The sequence below is a fragment of the Amblyomma mixtum genome, chromosome 6 (assembly GCF_055824585.1).
Source record: "Amblyomma mixtum isolate Tamu chromosome 6, ASM5582458v1, whole genome shotgun sequence".
NCBI classification, from domain to species: Eukaryota; Metazoa; Arthropoda; class Arachnida; order Ixodida; family Ixodidae; genus Amblyomma; species Amblyomma mixtum.
This window is the reverse complement of record NC_143017.1, coordinates 49130031-49149467: the sequence shown is the minus strand read 5'-3', so window position 1 is coordinate 49149467 and position 19437 is coordinate 49130031. Positions and strand designations below refer to the sequence as shown.

At 45.9% G+C, this 19437-nt stretch overlaps 2 protein-coding genes across 2 annotated transcripts; both read right to left on the bottom strand.

The window, feature by feature from the left end:
• Positions 1-583: 583 nt before the first annotated feature.
• LOC149339030 (kelch domain-containing protein 3-like) lies at positions 584-1654 on the bottom strand. Its single transcript, XM_089550862.1, has one exon. The coding sequence runs from the start codon at positions 1652-1654 to the stop codon at positions 584-586; it is 1071 nt and encodes a 356-aa protein (XP_089406988.1).
• A 6031-nt stretch (positions 1655-7685) lies between these two features.
• On the bottom strand, positions 7686-13831 carry LOC149339029 (uncharacterized). The gene is made up of 3 exons (XM_089547857.1): positions 13595-13831; positions 10237-10284; positions 7686-7968 (listed from the first exon to the last, which is right to left on the bottom strand). Exons 1-3 carry the CDS (start codon positions 13721-13723, stop codon positions 7744-7746), a joined length of 402 nt encoding a protein of 133 aa, XP_089403983.1. The 5' UTR covers positions 13724-13831; the 3' UTR covers positions 7686-7743.
• Between the last annotated feature and the right edge of the window lie 5606 nt (positions 13832-19437).

Sequence of the window (19437 nt, the reverse complement as noted above, 5' to 3'; positions counted from 1 at the left end):
AGTTAACAGGAACGAAAACGTATCATAAAGTCAAACGAAAAAGATAACTAAACGAAAACATTCCTAAGAAGAATAACAAAACGAAGCGAAAGCTGAGACATAACTACGCAATCATAACAACGAGCACGGGGCAGCTTGAGCCAAAACGAGCAAGGAAAGGAATAACGGAAAGGCAAAGTGAACACATGAACGCAAACTTGTGGAAAAAATAAACTTTCGAGGAAACCGTTATTCTTGTCTGTCAGTAAAATATACGGTTTGTTGGCACACTGGTCCCGAGATTTTATCCCACACTATCTGTCACAATCACACATTTATCTTAAAAGAATGACGTAAACGTGCGGATGAAATTGCGGACACATTTTGCTGACGCAACACAGCTATATAATGCTCTCGGATTAATAATATCAGCCAAGCACAAAAAAGCAACTAGCTTGCTCAGTAATGAATTAAAATAGGCCATTTCGTGGCTAGACAGGTGAACAGAAGTTTTATTCACACATGATATGCATCTTGCCGAGGCACCGTCTAAATGGTTTTGTCACACACAGTTGCAATGTCTTCTCGTAGACAAACACAGGGCTTATCGGTTGTCTTCACCTGTCATGGCTTTATAAGTCTCCTTTACGGTCGGCGCCATGTCGCCGATATCCAAACGGGCATCTATGACCGCCGCAAGGCACAACGTCTCCAATGTGGGTGCAAAGTCTAGCGCGTGCAGATCAGTCAATGCCACTTGGGCGAACAGGCGGTGCGCGACGAGGTGCCGATCTCGTGGAGGCGACTGACCTTCTCTGATGCGCGTCGATGTGCGGCCGCGAAACAGAAACGCCCGGTCCCCAATCACACAGCAGGCCTGGACCACTCTGGCACAAGGGCCTGACCGCCTTGGCCTCACTTGCGTCCAGCGAGACCTCCCTGGGTCGTACTTGTGCAGGTCTGCAAAGAGTGCGCGCTGCTCTCTGTTGTAACCTCCAACGATGTACATCTCTTCGTTGTACGCGAAGACGCTATGATTGAAGCGCAGCGCTAGAGCTACGCCTTCTACGTGCGGGCGCACCCAGGTCAAGTTCACAGTGTCCAGGTAATACACAGAGTTGCTGCCAGGCGCGCTTCCAAAAACATAAATCCGGCTACCAATGGCACAGCCCGAATTAAAAGGCGGGCACGCTGGAACGTCTCCAGTTGTGTGAACTCGATGCCACTTGTAGGTATCCAGGTCAAGGAAGTGCAACGTATTACCTACCTGCATGCTGCCGATGATGTACATGCGGTTCCGCATCATGCACGCAACGTGGCAGATATACCTCGGCTCATCACCGCACACCTCAGGACGGCTCCACGTCTTTGTGCTGGTATCGAAGCGGTAAAGGTTGCCATGCGAGGCCAGTCGTTGGGCCAGTCCCCCAAAACCGTACACGTACGCACAGTCGCCGTAGGCTCCAACGTTAAAGTCTAAAAACTGAACCGGCCTATCGCGGGGTAGCGGCTGCGTCCTCTCAAGGTGCCAGCGGTAGAGCGCAGGGCAGAAAATGTGCACGGCGACGAAGTTCTCTTCAGAGCTGGTGATGTCGAAGGAGTAGATCTTGCCATTAATAGCGACAGCGTGGCTGTTGACAGCTCCCGGAACACCTTGCAGTTTCAACGTCCACATTTCGGAGAAACAAACATTCACCCTGAGAAGGGATCCTGGTATTTTTTTTTTTTTTGCTTAAAGCACGTGACTACTAAGCGTAATTCTGAAGTGGGTCTTAGTCTGGAAGTAGCTGATATACTTGCGCTCAACGCAGAACTGGCTTCCTTAATAGAAAACTTCGCAGTAAAATACTAATCTACGGGAATGCACCCATGCGTCTTAACCTAGAAAAGAAGCGTCCTATCAAAACAATCGAAAGAAACACGGTAACTTTGATACACTTTTTCACATTGATATAAGAGTCTTATCTAGCGCGCAGTCAGCCCTAGAGAAGAATGCCGCACAGTCATATCTGCTTCTTTGTATACGGATGGCTTGTAGAACTTCCAGCACAATGAAGTTTGTGGGGATAAACTGTCTTGTCTGAACAGTAGCGGATTTAAAGGATTTCAGTATGCTGGCAAAGTTCACAACGATGAGCGTTCTACTGTTTTCGAAATTTCCTTCTAGGCGTTCTTTCACGCTCATTCCCGTTTTGCGCATGCCAATGAAGATACCACTTCCACGGTTTCCGATTCACTACGCTAACTTTGTGCTGTGCGTATTCGGGGCTGTGGCATACGTCGCAGGCTCTCCTAATTGGGTGGCGTCTCCTGCTAGCTTGCTCCGTTTTTTTTTTTTTGGCGGGGAGGGAGCGGGGGGGGGGGATGGGGCGGGGGCGGGGGAGGGTGGCGGGGCAGGAAGCAATGACTTAGCTTTGATTTTCTTCGCTATCTCCTGTGCGAAATCCCATGCATATATGGTACTTCAACCGAGTTCTTCGTCTCTTCCCAAACATTGTTTTCAATCACTTCTTACGCCGCGCCGCGGTGGCTCAGTGGCTATATGGTGCTCGGCTGCTGACCTGAAAGAAACGGGTTCGATTCCGGCCGCGGGGGTTGAATTTCGATGGAGGCAAAAATTCTAGAGGCCTGTATACTTTGCGATATCAGTGCACTTAAGGAACCCCACGTGGTCAAAATTTCCCGAGCCCTTCACTACGGCGTCTCTCATAGCCTGAGTCGCTTTGGGAACTTAAACCCCATAAACCAAACCAAACCAATCTATTCTTTCTCCGCAGACTTCATCCGCCGGAGCAGCCTCTTACAAGTAAACACCAGCACGCTTTAGGGGAATGCAGTTCTCAGCACCGAAACCATTGTGATTGGTAGCCTGTCAGGATGTTGTGCACTGCGTTTACGGTTGCAGAATTTACGGTGTCCGGACTAGACAGGTGTGCTGAACTGCGCATCGGTCACATGCCTTTTCGTTGCTTTGAGGTGGCGTCACTGGTGTCTGACACTTCTCGCCAGTTTCATCGCGTAGCTGACGCGCATGTCTAGAACAGACTTCTCCTACTGAACTTTTACTGAAGAGGAATTTATTGTGAGCAAAAAGCATGACGGGAAAGGCAGAGTCATGACAAAATAACGTTCATGCTTGCCGAGATTAGAAGATTCTGTGCCTTGATCTGATCCAGTGTCCGTGGCAAAACACTGTTCTATTTTTCGATATTGAGGACTACGAATGCTATCACAACAACTGCACCACCATCCTGCACCATCGCTTTATTATATGCAAGATATTGTAACTGAATGCTGAATAAAATTATGTACGTGAGGTATGCGGCTTTGGATTTCAAAGCCAAATACAAAACTAAAGTAAATTACCAAAATAAGTGAAATAAAGACTCGTAGTAGAGTATCGCGGTATGCTGTCACTCTAGTAGGTCATTATTAAAAAAATTCGTTCGGAACAGGGGGCACGGGATTACAGACAGGCGGCCGATAATATAAGAGGGAGATAGCTTGCCGGGCACAGTCAACTATGTTAATAACGTTACTGTGAACCCTCCTTTCCATACTGATTCTCTTATCTAAACATGCCCATTCCCATATCTAATGCCGCGGCGCTTGAAAGTGAGGCAAGAAGTAAACTAAGTAGAAACTTCTGGTGAGAGATCGATGCGAAAATAGGACTAACGCAGAATGATTGAAGCTAAGAATGTAAAGTCATGGACAGAAGTTTGCGGGACACAGGTTCGCGAAAAAAAATTAATTTCCACGTTGTCTCGCCTTCTAGTCACATGATATTCTTGTACCAGAAATAATACGCATGTCTCCTCACGCTTCTATGCCTTTCACAGGCATTTTGCGCCTAATTGGTCGGCTGCAAAGTTTTTCCGCGAATTCGCATCCCTCAAACTTTTGTCAATGACTCCACATAGAAAGGACGTATCCCATTCCAAGTTTTTTTCTGGAAATGAACGAGCATTGACCACCGAGTTGATAGGTCTCGTATCACGGAGCGCAACGCGGATTACGCGGGAATATGCTCGTGTGAGCAAGGAGTAGTCCCGTCCAAAGTGCCCTTCCCTAGGCTGTTCCGGTTAAGGAGCCCAACCCCTCTTGCAAGGGAGCCCGTTATCGCCTTGTGTTCTGATTTCTGGACGCCCTTGAGTAGAGATTAGAAAAAAAAACTCGTAACTCTCTCTTTCCTTCTGTAGAAAAGTAGAGCGTGAAGTGATGAAATTAAATATTGCGATTAGATATCACTGCTATTGCGTTTCATAGTATATAACAACCTCTTTCGACCGCGTTTCATACCATATAACAACGTCTTTCGACTGAACCTGTCCGGTCCAGGCGACTTACCGGGGTGTAGACAGCCTATTGCTAGCTCCGCTTCTTCTTGCGTTAAATCCTGCTATAATTTTTCTTTTGTTTCGTAGTCAAGACGCGGTATCTCGGCTAGAAACACCTCCTTAGATGTGCTAGCATCTACCGGATCGATGCGAAGAGCGCCTGATAATGCTCGAAAAAGGCTGCTTTGATGCGATCGATGTCCGTTGTTAAAACACCTCTCCATTCTATTTCATTAATGTCGTTTCTTTCAGCACCGGCGTTTTCTAAACCAAGGGCCGTTTCGTTGGTGCTTCCCCTGCAGACTGTGTCTTCTGCCCTTTGCCCTCACCAGTGCTCCCCGATAGCGTTTTTCTTCGATTAGCTCTAGCTTTTGGATTCTACTTCTTGACGCTAAAGCGGATGGTCGCAGGATCATGCGCTCCCACGGAACGGCGATAGCAGCCGTTGCTGGCCGCGAAAACATGTTTACGAGCGACGAAGATATGGAATACGAGATCGTTCAACCTCTCCCTGCCCACCGGTCGTGTCGTTTTAAATACGTTGTTCCTGCACGTTGACGTGCGTGTGAGACCCTACAGGTTCTAGGACTTCCGAGATGCCCTAGCCAACGTTGGTGCGCTCCCCGATGTTGTGGCGTTGGGGGCGTATACCAGATAAACCACGTGTGGGCGGTTACGTTCATTAGTGCGGATGCCGCAAAGAAACTGGCCGCCTTGAAGGAGCTCGACGTGAAGGGACGCCTCTTCATCGTCTTCGACCCTGGAAGACCACCAAGTAAAGTTGCGCCTGTACTGGATGCAACACGGCGTCACCGACGAGGACATGCGCACGGCATTCGCGGCGTTCGGCAATGTTACCGAGGCCACCCAGGAGCGTTGGCGCGTCGCCGGTATGAAAGAGAAGGGGTCCACCACGAGGACCGTGCTCCTAAAGATAAATCCAGGCATGAAGCTGGGCGACCTGCCCCAGCAGGTTAGAGTCGCTGGCGAGTTGGCTGTCGTGGTGGAGCCCCGGGCGGCCGATGCAGTGTCTGCGCTGCGGCGGCACGGGGCACGTTCGCTGCGATTGCAAGGAGCCCAGGTGCTCGAAGTGCCGGCGCTATGGCCACTCGTAGGCTGACTGCGTTCGCACCTACGCGTTGGCTACCGGGTGCGTAGCGGCGAGCTACTCCGCAGAACTCATGGACCTAGTTGAAGCGGAGGAAGCAGCGAGCGGTGCTGACAACGCGGGCAAAATCGAGGGGGTGGGGGTTCCGCCAGCTGTTGCGAGGAGCAACGCCGACACGACGGTCGCACAGGCGAGCGGGTCGCCAACTAGCGACCCATCTTTGACGCGTCTGGAGGTGCCAGAAGATGTAACCAGCCCGCCAGTGCCCGTGGACGTGGAATCAAAGGCGGCCAGCGAGGACCAGGACGAGAAGGCCGACGCCCGCATGACTACCGGCGTCACTACCCCGACGAAGCATCCGCAGGCCCAGACCAAGCCCGACGGGGGCAAGTCAGCAGAGCCCAGTGTCGAGGAACCACGTGCAAAAGCGCCTCAAGCACGACGATCCAGTCTACGGCGGCGTCCAAAGGTTCCGTTTGACAAGCGTGGCGGCGACAAGGCGCCTCCTAACCATGGGCAAGTGCTCGCGCCGGATGATACCGGCGGCGAAGGCAAAGTCTAGCGACATGCTAGACGCAGGCGGTAAGCACCGTGCTTTCGGTCTCTTCTTCCTATGTAAAAATGGCCTCTGCATCGCCGTTCAAAGTCGCCACCCTAAACGTTAGAGGTCTGGCAGGTAAAAGAAAACAAAGCCAGCTGTGCCGACTTATAACGGAGCAATATATTGATGTACTGGCTGTTCAGGAGACTAAAGTTGACGGCGAAGAAGAGACCGGGAGCATGATGCGACGCTTCACGTCTAGGTATTTTGCCGTCGTTAGCGATGCTGTGGGCACATCGGCTGGTTGTGTTCTTTTTGTTAATAAGTTGCCGGGGCTAGAGGTACACGGTCATCATTCGTGCATGTCGTGTCGATATGGGTCGCTTTTTCGCTGAGCGACACCGGCTGGAGAATTGTTTGCTTGTACGCGCCTAATCAACGGCCTAATGCGGTTGATGGCCGAGACGCATTTTTTGAAAATGTCGAAAACCGGCTTCGCACGGACAGAAAGCTCACTGTTACGGGCGATCACAACTGTGTCGGTAGCGGGCGCGATAAGACAAGCGTACGCGGTTTCCGAGATAAAAGCACTGAAGTGATGTTTCAAATGATCGAGAACTGCAACGTAGAGGATGAGGAAGAGTGTCTCGAAGGAGCGCGTGCTGTAATGTGCACACGATTCGAGGACTGAAGTCATGCACGGCTAGGTCGCATTTATGCATCTGTACTTACCGTACCTCAGTTCATTAGTTATGAAGTAGTGCCGGTATCATTTTCTGAGCATTGTTTAGTTCAATGCAGCATAGGGATCGTTGAGAATGGAAACAGTTTTTGTGGGAAATGTGGAAGTTAAATGACATGCTACTTCAGTATGAATTTTATAACCGAACTCTGAAATATGGGATAGAAATATGAGAATATGGCAGCAGTGGGAGCTCACTAAAGAAACATTAAAATTAAAAGCAATAGAAAGAGCTACCTGTATACATCATGAGGCGAAACAACAGGAAAGAGCTAAAGGCACTGCTTCAGAAGATGATAAAACAGGAATGCCGAGCGTCTGGTAAACGGATAGAATGTCCGCCGCGAAATCTAGGGGTTTGAGCATGAATATAGGCGCATCTATTGAATGCATGGGTTTCAAAAAAAAGATAAAAGAAATAAAAATAACAATAAGAAGAGAAACACAAATAAAAAGCATAAAATAAAAATAAAAATAAAAGAAACATGGGTAAAAATAAAATAAATTATGAGAAAATAAAACCAAAGAGTGCGCCAGGACACGCTTTCGCCTCCCTATTGAAAATATTGAGCGTGAATTCTGCGTGCCTATCTTTGCGTGTTTATTGCCACGCAAAATGCGACGATTGAACGAGGTCGCAGAACGCGAGACATATTTCACATAATTTGCGCAAGCTGAGCAAGCTCGCAAACGCGAGACATATTTCACATAATTTGCGCAAGCTGAGCAAGCTCGCAAACGCGAGACATCTCTCACATAACTGCGCAAGCCGCGTAAGGCTCGTACAGCAGGAGACATCCTCACGTAATATGCGCAAGCCGGGTGAGGCTTCCAGAATGTCTGAGAGCCAAGGGTGAGTCCCAAAATGTTCAAGAGCCGAGTCTGGCTCACAGAGCACTAGACAGTGTCTAATGGAGTTACCATCATGATGCCGATAATACCTTGCATGGCTGCAAGGCTCCTACATCGCTGCTCAACACGGTACGCTAATGTACTGCATTAAGGCCTCCTCATCTGTCTGTCACTGCCTCATTCAGCATGCATGTTGTGAGATAACAAGCTTTGCAGAAACGGTGCTTCGTGGGATGGCTCTCATGTGTGTAGCATGCTTGCAAAAGGACATAGATAAGGTCACCTTAACTGGCTTTATTAATGCCACATCCCTCATGATGGGTGCCACACAGTGGCTAAACAATTTCTTCAGTTTCTCCAAGTCCAGCAGGTTGGCGTCTTGATACAGGTTCTCACTATGCAGCACCTGCAAAAAGGTAGGAGTATATGCAAAAAAATTCAGTTAATCTGTTTTCTGGAAATTCCAGAAAAGGGCACAAGTACTTCTTCCATTAATGAACTAACGATGATTTCGAAAAGTTTCAGGTTTGAAATACAGACACTGGAAAACCCGACTCAAGCACGCAGACTGCTCAGCATCAAACCTGCACAAAATCTAATAACCGTGTCACACAGGCATTTTGAAGGCTTTCAAATGGCTATTAACTCAGTGGCACTTGAATACAGCTAAATGGGCATTTCCAATAGCCACTGAGTCCCTAGAACAGTGTGGACATCTGTTAAGATTTTGAAGGCTTTTCAGTGGTAGAAATTTGCACTCAGACATGGAGCACTCGCAACTATACACTAAGCAATAAAATCAAAGCAATTTAATCGCTGAAAGAATACTCAACATGAAATTTACAACTTATTTCACTAAAAAAAAGAAGGCTAGCCACAAAACACTGCAGCAAGCATATTATCACTGTTGCCAATAGCACAAAAACAATGAATACCACCTTTTCAAAACTGTGTGAGCGCTACAACAGCTTCCCAGCAAAATTATGAACTGTGACAGTGGCGCCACAGCAGCTTGGTGCGAGATGATGAAATATCTCTACGGCGATCAAGTATTCTGTGTAGCAGTGGCATAACTCCCGAGTTGAAGTGCAAATCTCAAAGCTCAATCTCCCACCTCAACTGTCATCTTTAAATACATATTTAAATTCATTGGAGCGTGCTGCAGAAGTAGGTGGTCAGATCATTTGGGAGGATACCTGCAAGGTATCTCAGGAGACGAAAGGTCTGATGAAGAAACGCCAAAGCATGAGGACGTCTAACTTCAGAGATAGAATAGAACTAGGAGAGCTATCGAAGTTATTTATAAGTGCAAGGTAGCCAACATAAGAAAGTTTAACATGGAGAAAACCTAGCATGCTCTAAAGCATGGAGGTAGCCTAAAATCAGTGAAGAGAAAACTAATCAGAGGTAAAAACCAGATGTATGCGCTAAAAGACAAAGAGGGCAATGTCATAAGCAATATGGATAAGATAGTTAAAGTAGCCGAAGAGTTCTGCACAAATCTCTACAGTAGTGAATGTAACCAGAACGTTACGGAGAGAGGCAGTAGAGCATAGCAATGGGACATCCCGCCAGTAACGAGGGAGGAAGTAAAGAAAGCCTCAGGAGCAATGCAAAGGGGTAAAGCAGCTGGTGAGGATCAGGTAACAGCAGATTTGTTGAAGGACGGAGGAGAGATTGTGCTAGAGAAACTAGCCACCCTGTACACGCTTGCCTCGTGACCACGAGCGTATCAGGAGCTTGGAAGAATGCGAACATTATTTTAATTCATAAGAAAGAAGATGTCAAGGACTTGAAGATTTACAGACCGATCAGCTTACTATCCATTGTCTACAAGGTATTTACTAAGGTAATCACTAATAGAGTCAGGACAACCTTCGAATTCAATCAACCAAATGATCAGGCAGGCTTTCGTAAAGGATACTCAACAAGAGACCACATTCATGCAATCAATCAGGTGATAGAGAAATCGGCAGAATATAACCAACCCCAATATATAGCCTTCATTGACTACCAGACAGCAATTGACTCGGTGGAACCACAGCTGTCATGCAGGCATTGTGGAATCAAGGTGTAGAAGAGTGTTATGTGAAAATATTGGAAGATATTTATAACGACTGCACAGCTACCATAGTTCTCCATAAGGTCAGCAATAAAATTCCTCTATATTCCGAGTTTTCTAACAACACCATCATTTTTTGGCACCGTGACCATATCATACAAGAATGTGAGACCTACAGCATACCTAAAGAAAATATGTGTGTAAGCCAAGCATTAGCCGTTGTATGCAATAAGAAGTCTAAGTGAAAAAGATTCTATGTAAATTAGAGAAAGCCTTGCCATTTTTGTACTTCTGCTTCTATGACTGCTTGCTGGATTTTTTTCTTTAGTTGGAAGCATTCTTCCATCTCTTATCTCTATACACTATTCCTCTGCCAATTGACTGAGTAACCCAAATAGCAATTCCTAAGTAGGGAGGGGGCCTTCCACAGTGACCACACAGGGGCCTTCAAGTTCTTGCAGCAATCAAAACATCCCTTTGTAACACTGGCCTTGAATGCACCACTATATGTTTGTGGCAGGCCAAATACTTATACAATTTATGTTTTAAAACCACACAGAAATCCACAACTGCCATTATGAAAACAACCTAGTAATGTAACCATAAGCGTACCTGGCCAGCATGATCAGCATGGAAAGGCGCACAGCTTGTGTGCAGCTCCTAAAATGAAAGCAAATTCACATGATTAATTGCAATTTCCACAAAGACATTCTTGAAAAATCATGTTTTTGCACCACTCAGCCTCAAGCCTGCCTTATTGCTCCTGCAGCAATGAGGCAAATCTGAGCACAGCTTGGGGTGAGCTGGTGGTATCACATTACGCACCTGACACTACATGCATCAATCCATTTGTATGATAGAATTTCAGAATGGCGAAAAGACACACACACAGGAAAAAACGGTGGGTGGATGAGATTAAGAAGTTTGTGGGGATACAGTGGCCGCAAGTGGCAAAGGACAGGGTTAATTGGAGAGACATTGGAGAGGCTTTGCCCTGCAGTGGGTGTAGTCAGGCTGCTGCTGCTGATGATGATGATGATGACAGCCTGAGCACACCTACAAAGTAAAACTGTGATCTCGACCCAGCAGCACTTTACTGTGTTGAAAGAGAACAGGTACAATTGAATTACTGCATTACCTTGTTATTATCATTAAAAAGTACAGGGCTCTAAGGACTTCCTAATTTACAATGAAACGAATGGGTTACAGTGAACTTTCACAGATTACACTAACAGGCACTGAAAATCCAACACAGCTGCCCAAGAGAATATTAGGCAGCCGCGCTAGCCTTCTTTTGCGCTATGCTACCTGATAACAGATTAAAATTCCAGAGCAATTTACTCATACTCTAGCACTGGGATACGTTATGCCCCAGACTGATGCAGCTGTCTTACTAAAGGCAGAGAAGCTTTCAGTGTGGGTCATGTGTGCTGTGGCGTGAACACATGCACAGCATCGCCTGCTACCATTCAAGTCCTCTGTGTACACAAATGCAGGTGCAATAGAAAACCCACATCACAAATTTGGCTAGTCTGGTCGGCCAAGCATGGGCCAGCTGATAGCACGAAGCAGCAGGTGCGACACATACCATCATCATCAGCCTGACTAGGCCCACTGCAGGGCAAAGGACTCACCCATGTCTCCACATTAACCCTGTCCTTTGCTAGGTGTGGCCACCATATCCCCGCGAACTTCTTAATCTCATCCGCCCATCTAACTTTCTGCCGCCCCCTGCTATGCTTGCATTCTTTTGGAATCCACTCCATTACCCTTAAGGACCAGCGGTTATGTTGCCTTCCCATTACAAGCCTCGCCCAGGCCCATTTCTTCCTCTTAATTTCAAGTAGCATGTCATTAACCCGCGTTTGTTCCCTCACCCACTCCGCCCCCTTTTGGTCTCTTAATGTTAGACTTATCATTTTTCTTTCCATAGCTCACTTTGCTGTCCTTATCGTTTGGCACGTGTTTTTTTCTTTGTAATAAGGCATAAAGTATTATACACGGATTACCACATGGCATCCTCCTATGACCGCTAAATAATTTATAATCAAATTTCTTTCTCCTGCTGTATTTGTTTCGGTTTCGACAGCTGAATGATGGCTGTGACGTCAAAGCGAGGTTATTGGTCATGTGAGGCATGAAAAACTGCAATACAATTGGTACTTCTGGCTCTTAAGGAATGCTGGCGTCAGCGCTGTAGCGAATTAAAATGATGAAGCAGCGATTATAAGTGCAGTTTTTCCACGCCTCACGTGACCTATAACCTCTCTTTGATGTCATAGCCATAGTCAAATTGTTCACCGAAACAGGATGGCAGAAAAAGTTGATTATAAATTATTTAGCGGTCTCACGCGAATACCAGATGGTGATTCATGCATAGTAGTGTCTTCCGCATCACTATAGAGAAGAAAACATGCCACCAAGATTAGGTGTCTATACTCTTTTAAGCTGAACTCTCTTCATTAGCCTCCACGTTTCTGTCCCAAAAGTGAGAAACATGCAGGCTAAAGAAAAAGATTTTAGCTTAAGTACCAAAGTGGCTCTAATCACGCGATGAAGCGGAAAAACTCTCGACACTTGAACAGAGAACAAATAGGAATTCCAACAAAATTTTAGATTCTTGTCAGGCTGTCAAGCATTTCTGAATATTGTAAACTGCACTTTCACACATACAGTACGCATGTATGCCAAGCTCACATTCAGTAGCCCTGTTTACCGGCTGTAATTATCACAGTCTGAGCTCAGTTACAGATTTAAAACCAGCCAAAAGATGCAACACAGGAAAAGAGAAGAAAACGGGTTGGACTATCAATTGAATTTTTTGTAAAGGAAAAGAAGGCTCGCATGAAGATGCGCCACACATAACCCACACCAGCGAAAGGCAGGACAACAAATAACTGTCACTGATATACAAGCACGTCATCTAAAAGAGAAAATTCTTTCTGTTGAAGATTGACTAATGGCTTCGCTACTCATACAGCCGTTGCCTTGGAGATATGCATCAAATACCTTACAGATTTGTTTACCACTTCTATACACCACTGAAGTGTCACAGAAATCAGGCGTACACACTGATGGGTCATCTTATGATTTACATTCACGACATTGGCACTGTAGTGCCAGATTAGAAGCTGCCTTCCCCCTAACGAGTTAGTGCTCACTCAGGAACACATTAAAGACACCTGCACATATCCCTGAAGTAGTTTCTTGCACAAGCTAGCGGAATGTGATAAACCACTTTCCTGCAAGTCCTGAACCTAGTTTTATGGGATACCATACTGCTATCCCGGTTTTTAACAGCAGCGCAAAGGCCATTTAAATTACATTACATTTAAAATTACATTTAAAAATTTTCCCGCCACTCGATTTGAACTCATGAAGTCTACACAAAGGACTCCATGATAACCGTTCTGAGGTGAATGGCAGTTCAGCCTAGCCTCTGGAATCTGTGCCAAAAAAAAACGGAGTCAGCGCTTCACAATTTACTTCCGAAATCAGCCGGTGCTGATGAAAATTGTATGTTTTGCTTTCTCTGGCTTATAAAGCTCCACTTTCAGAAAAAGTGTCGTCTTTGTGGTTAGGATGCGGAACTTCATCATCACAGGTCAACTTCAGCTTGCCATCAGTGTCCCTTTAATGCCTCAAAGTTGAACAATAGCTCCATTCATAGAGGAGGGCTGTGCATAAATTTCGACCACCAAAGATTCTTTAACATGCACTGACATTGCATAACACACGAGCAAATATGCATTTCGCCTTGTCGAAACGAAGCCACCACAATTCAATCCCGCGTCTTTGGGCTCAGTAGCCGAGCACCAATGCAGTAGGCCACAGCAGCAGGTGAAAAACAAAAGAGAGCCCTTATTAGGCAACCTAACTTGCCAAAATCAACATAACGAGGGGTCACACAAGTAGCAGTGGACTAGGAAAATAAAAGCTACTTGTGTCGGAAGATGTCTTCAGTGTTTACCTCAAAAGCCTGCTTGCTTGCTGGGCATCCTAGCACCAAGTGAAAGGCTGGCACAGCTATACTGGACAGCTTGGAAGAGGCATTGCTGGTAAAGCTATGTGGAGATTGCTGCAAGGTAAAAAGACACATTTAACAGCAGCACAGTGCAAAAAATGGACTAGAATCAAGCATGTAAGGCAAAATGCAAGGCACAAAAAGGAGCCGGTCGCAGAATGGAACACGACTGTTTAACCACATTTCGAAGTGGGGCAGGCAACAAGAAATTCATAACCACGGCAGTCATTCACAAGCTAGCCTCAGACAAGACATCACTTGCATATCGATATCCAGCATCGTTTCTACAATACATGCCACCATTCAAAAGAACAGACCCACCGCAGAACGATATTTTCAGTAGAAGGCTGGTTTGCTTCAAATTTTGCATGCGTCCCTCAATTTGAAATCTGGCATGATTAGCACTGATTTCACATTCTCACAGGTATGATGAATTAATAGTGCCAATTGCAGAAAAACCACACTTTTTCCTTTAACATCAAATAAGGTATTGGAGAGGTACCTAAGCATATTTAAGTCAGTCAGATTTATTTGCGCCATTGGTTATAATCATGAAACAATCAAGTTTATTCTTCGTACATATTAAAGGCTCAATTACCCTTAAATTTCACTGCAACTTCGGGATTTAGGGCAAATGGAGCTAGGGCACCTGTGTGCATTTTGCAGTTGTTTGTACCATTTCAGCTCCGAGCCAAAGTATGAAAAAGCGAATGCCAAAATAGAGGCGAAAAACTTCAGAGCAATTTGTTTTTATCTCACCGTTCTGCTATTCAAGGCTCGACTACACTGGCTCGGCTATAAGTACGAATGCAGCTGGATCATATGGAGCTTCGTACCTTAAATACACAATTTATAAAAGTACAAGTGAAATACAAGTGAAAGAGGAGGAAGCTCAATCCTAACGCATACAGCTGAATCGCAGTCTACGTAGTTAAACTGCTCGAGCGCTGTTACTTCAATTACAGCGTAACATGCGGCGAGAATGTAAAGCCCGGGCCGAAGATCTATTGGTGGGCACATATTCCATTCCCGGCGAGAGATGAATGGCAGTACGGCGGCAGTACGGCGCCGATATCGTGCACCCCGCGATCGGATCAGCTGTGCATATTTGCATGGCATACTGACCATGACCGTGTGACCACTGACACTACACGCGCATTCATGCCCGTGTGCCGCCAGCAAACAACCTTTCAGCGCTGCGTGCTGCCGCGATAGGCACTGCGTCTTCGCGTCTCTGTACTAGCTGTGTTGACGTGGCCAGTTGTGCGCAAAGGCTTTGAAATAATGAACAGGTTCGAAGAAAATTAACTTACCCCCAAGATGTGAGATGTCACCCGGGTAGTGGTCTCCCACCAGCTGCTCCGCCATGGAGGAAATGAGCCCCACCGTCAGCATAGCGTTTCCAGTGAAGGCGCGCAAAGGACGACGCGCTATCCGTCGAGCCCGCTGACGCACGCTATAAACACAGGTTTACTCAGCACCTTACCACGTTTTCGTACATCGCACCAGCGAATTTCACTGCTGTCGGCACATCACATATCGGAAGAGTGACAAATGCTGATGCCAGCGATGGTTCATGCCCTCGGCACCACAAAGGACCACGAAAAACGTAGTAACGATGACCGCCATGCTGTCCCTCCCCAGACGCTGCGTTCGTTGGCTAGCGCTTCGGCCAGTTCCGGCTTCCTTCGGCCCGTTTAGAAAGGCATCGCCTCCAGGCAATCCTCCAGGTCGTCTCTTTCGGGCTCTATGCTTTTGGGCAGTGCGATAGCAAAGGACTAAAACCAAATTAAACTTTCGTTACAAAAATAATTAAGTTCTTGTGCACATATTAGCATTAAAAACTTGAGAAATTTGTGACGCATGGACGCATTAATATGCGTGTCGGTACATTCGTGCGTGCGTGCGTGCGTGCGTGCGTGAGTGGGCATGGTCTAGCGCGTCAAATCCAAAGCCTATCCGACATGCCAACGTTGCGACATGCTGCATGGTTTCTGAGATCACCGCCGTGAGCTTCGCTTGTTTTCTCGTGCTGCTGCTGGGCGGTCTTGCGCGCCGCTGTTACTGTGCTGGAATCGCAAAAGAAGAAGGATTACCGGTGTGTGCTGCCGGTGGGCGCGCTCTCATCCAAGAGTAGTAGCAGCTCCCAATTAAGCGATCCGTCGGGGCATATGTGCTATGGATGTCTGGTCGACAACGATAATGAGGTCAGCAGTGCGGTGCCGTCGTTTGATGAGTCAAACCTTTCGGCCTATTGCACTGCTAACTTCGTTGCAAAAATGCCTGGCTCATAAGCAGCGACAGTGGCCATTGTTTCTGTGGTGTGTTTCGATTACAAGACGGCGCCCTTCTACAGTGTGGCTTCCTTGGAAACTTAGTCGGCGGTGTGCCTGCAACGCCTGTCGCTGTCAGCTCAAACTGACCGCCTGCGAGCGCTGCCTTCTTTTGCGATGTGAACGGTGACGGGACACTTACTGCCTGTGGCCGGAGCTTATAGCAAAAGCGAAGAGTGTTTTGTGTGAAGGTTTGACGAAGTGCGTGTGTCAGTCTGGACCCTTAGCAAGTCATACGAGATGCGACATGCAAAAGTGGTCCACCAGTCGCTTCAGCAGAAAGGAGTGCGGATGTTTTTTACGTTACTTCAATCGAGAACTGCCCATGCAAATATTTCAACTCGTCTCTTGCCTAAACAGCATAGTAAAGAAGCTAAAGCAACAAAACTGCTGTTTCCATGCTGTGTATTGATTCCGCACTCGTGCTAGAGGTGGGAAATATGTAGCAGTTATTGGCGGAGTTACAGCCTATGAAGCACGTGCAGCTTCATGTAATTGCAGGTTAGGATATGCGCCTTACTTGGTATTGACTTTGTAACCAGACATAGCCATCTGTCAACTAAAAGAAATTTTCTTGCTATAGGATTCTGCAGCATTATGTATGCTTCTGGACACTGAATACCGGGTGCGTCACCTCTCTTGAAAGCACTCAGATTTGTGTACTTATCAGTACGTTTGAGATGAGAAAATTTTATCAGCTTCTTTTCTTTATTTTATAATTAGCTACACAGCATGTCGCAAAAAAAATGTTTTAAGGAAAAGTATTTCAGTTTAGAGTAGAACAGTTCAACAAAGTTGTTTTGGGCATTCTGGTAACTTCAAAATGGTATCTGATGGTTGCATACAGACGCGCAAGTCAAACCTCAAAGGGCATCAAACTTAACAGTACCGCTGAGCTTATCCTTTCGTGCTTTTTATGTGTGTGTAGATCACCTGGGGAAGTTCAGTATTGGATGTTGGATTTCATAGTTCTGCTACAACTTTTATCTTCCTTTCTACACATGAAACATGACTGAACTCGATTACATTCCCCAAGCAAATACCTGACGCCTTACAAGCGTTCCTTACTGTGCACAGTTGTCCCAGTGCATTATATCCACTCATGTGCAGCACACTGTTGTGTTGCTCTTGGTCTCCAAATGTGACTCTCAGCAATATGATGGAATCATAGTCCATCCAGATGGTCTTTGTGGTAGTGCAAATTTCAAAACAGATTGAAGAAGAATGAAGAGTGTGATACTTCGTCATGCATCATGCAATGCTGGTGCTAATCAGGCAACATGTGTGGTATATATACTTCGCACATTTGAGATTCATTGGATTTGTTCTGGAGCCATACTGGGAATTAATTAATCGATCTGTGATTTGTCACTGAAATTGAGAGAGGGCACTAATTTCTGAACTTTTGACACCAACTGTGAATTCAAAACTGTCTTTTCGTGTAGGCTTACATGGCCTTTTTACGTGTATGTAAATTTATGCTAATTACTTTGGAAATTGCTTTGGAAATGGTTTTGGAAATTGCCTCGTAACATTCCTGTTACAGCTCACAATTCGCTTTCTGCACGTCATGCTTGATTGAACCTGATTATATCCCCAAGCTTGTTTGTTGCACCTAACAAACACTGTTGCCCTTTCAGAGTTATTCCATTGATTGACTCCTTTCGAGTGCAAGCAACAAATGGTTGTGTTGCTTCTGATTTCGAAATATGGCTGTCTGCATGACGGGCAACGACATAAGTGCTCTGGATGGCTTTCATCATGCATCTATAAGATATCTGTAACTTTCAGAATTGGTTAAAGGAAGAACTGAAGGATGCTGTAAGAGTCATTAGCAGCTTGTTTTTTTACATTATTTTACAATGAACTTGCAATGTTGACAAGTTCTTGCTCAGTGTGCATGTTGTCATGTACAGGTCCCTGCAGTATCGAAGGGAACCATTTTGCACTAAAAGATAATTTTTTGGTTATTTGTTTGCTGAAGTTGAAAATGATTAATGGGTGCTTACGCCAAGACGAAAATTATAAAAAAGCAAAACGTGAGCTTATTGCTCATTATTGAGAAGTAATCATTAACTGAATGCTCGAACTTTGTTTGCTTTCACCCTAAATGAGCCTTTACAGCCTCGACAAGTTGCTACTAAGCAAGCAAACGCACACATGGCCACACGCAGCCTCACTGAGCTTGCTCAGTATGCACATAAGCACGCACAGCTTCGGCAAGCCCCCTCTCAGCACGCAAATGTCCACGTGCAGAGAGTTCTCCACGAGAGTCCACGATTTCTTACACGCAAAGAGTGTACGTGAACGTCTATCAGCTCACAGTACGCGCATATGTACACACAGGACGCACAGAATGCGTACAGGTAACGCACACTTTCTGCGCATTCATGTGCAAAATGAACGTGATCGTACAAAAATCACTGTTCTCGTGCAAACTCACGCAGAGTTTTTTCAATAGGGCTTGCAGCACTTTAGAGAGCCGAAGTGCCCCAGAACAAAGAAAGACGTATCGGACAGAGAGGAAATCTGCGCACCTCTTTCCATTAAGCCTGAGGACATCATCATCACAGCAATCGAGTACTGAAGCGGCTCGGCAAGCAGGTATGCAGAGATATATTTAAGGCTTTTTGTATTGAAAATGCACGAGGCGAGTACGCGAGCATCCCTTCAATAGCCCTCGCGACAAAAAAAATACTGGCTTACCTGGCAATAAGCACGCGCTTTTATAGTGTTGTATATTTTGGTTTTGTTTGTCCTGTGTATCAGCGGTTGCGGTGATGCAGCTGTTATGGGAAACTTTCGTTTTTTCTCGAGCATGCGTAGATGCGCATTGTGTGTCTCTCACCTGCATATCTAATAAGCATCAGTTGATGCCTAGCGAGTGTCCCGTCAATATCTTTTCTCTGTTGCTCATCTTTTTAGCGCCAGTAACCCATATTTTATCCACTGAATCAAAACCACCAACTAGCCCATCTTGTTTCGTTAGTAACGTTAAGACGCTTTCATGCGCCGGTAAATGAAGCTTTAATGACTGAGGACTAAAAGATAATTAAATATCTCGTTAACGAATCGGTACATGATCTCATTTGAATGTCATCACGTCCTAGCTTTCTCTTGACGTTACTGTGTAGAGAAACATGCTGTTTGCGTTCCTAGTTGATTGCTACAATGGTTATCACTGGCCTGTGCGGTGGTTGCAAGTGAATTCACCGAACAACCATCATCAATCGTGTAGACACGAGAAATCAGTATCAACGTTTACGTTTTATTGGATGATTTGTTGTTTCGCGCTGCAGCTGACTGAGATTTAGACGGTGGAATAACACACCCCAGAATCTGACGTGGGCCTTCCTGCGAACTTGTGCAAAATAACATCGAGAAATCCATTTCCAGAAGCCCTAAATAAGTGTTTAGGAGTTGACATGTTTACGTAAAAAGCGTACTGGCGCCACA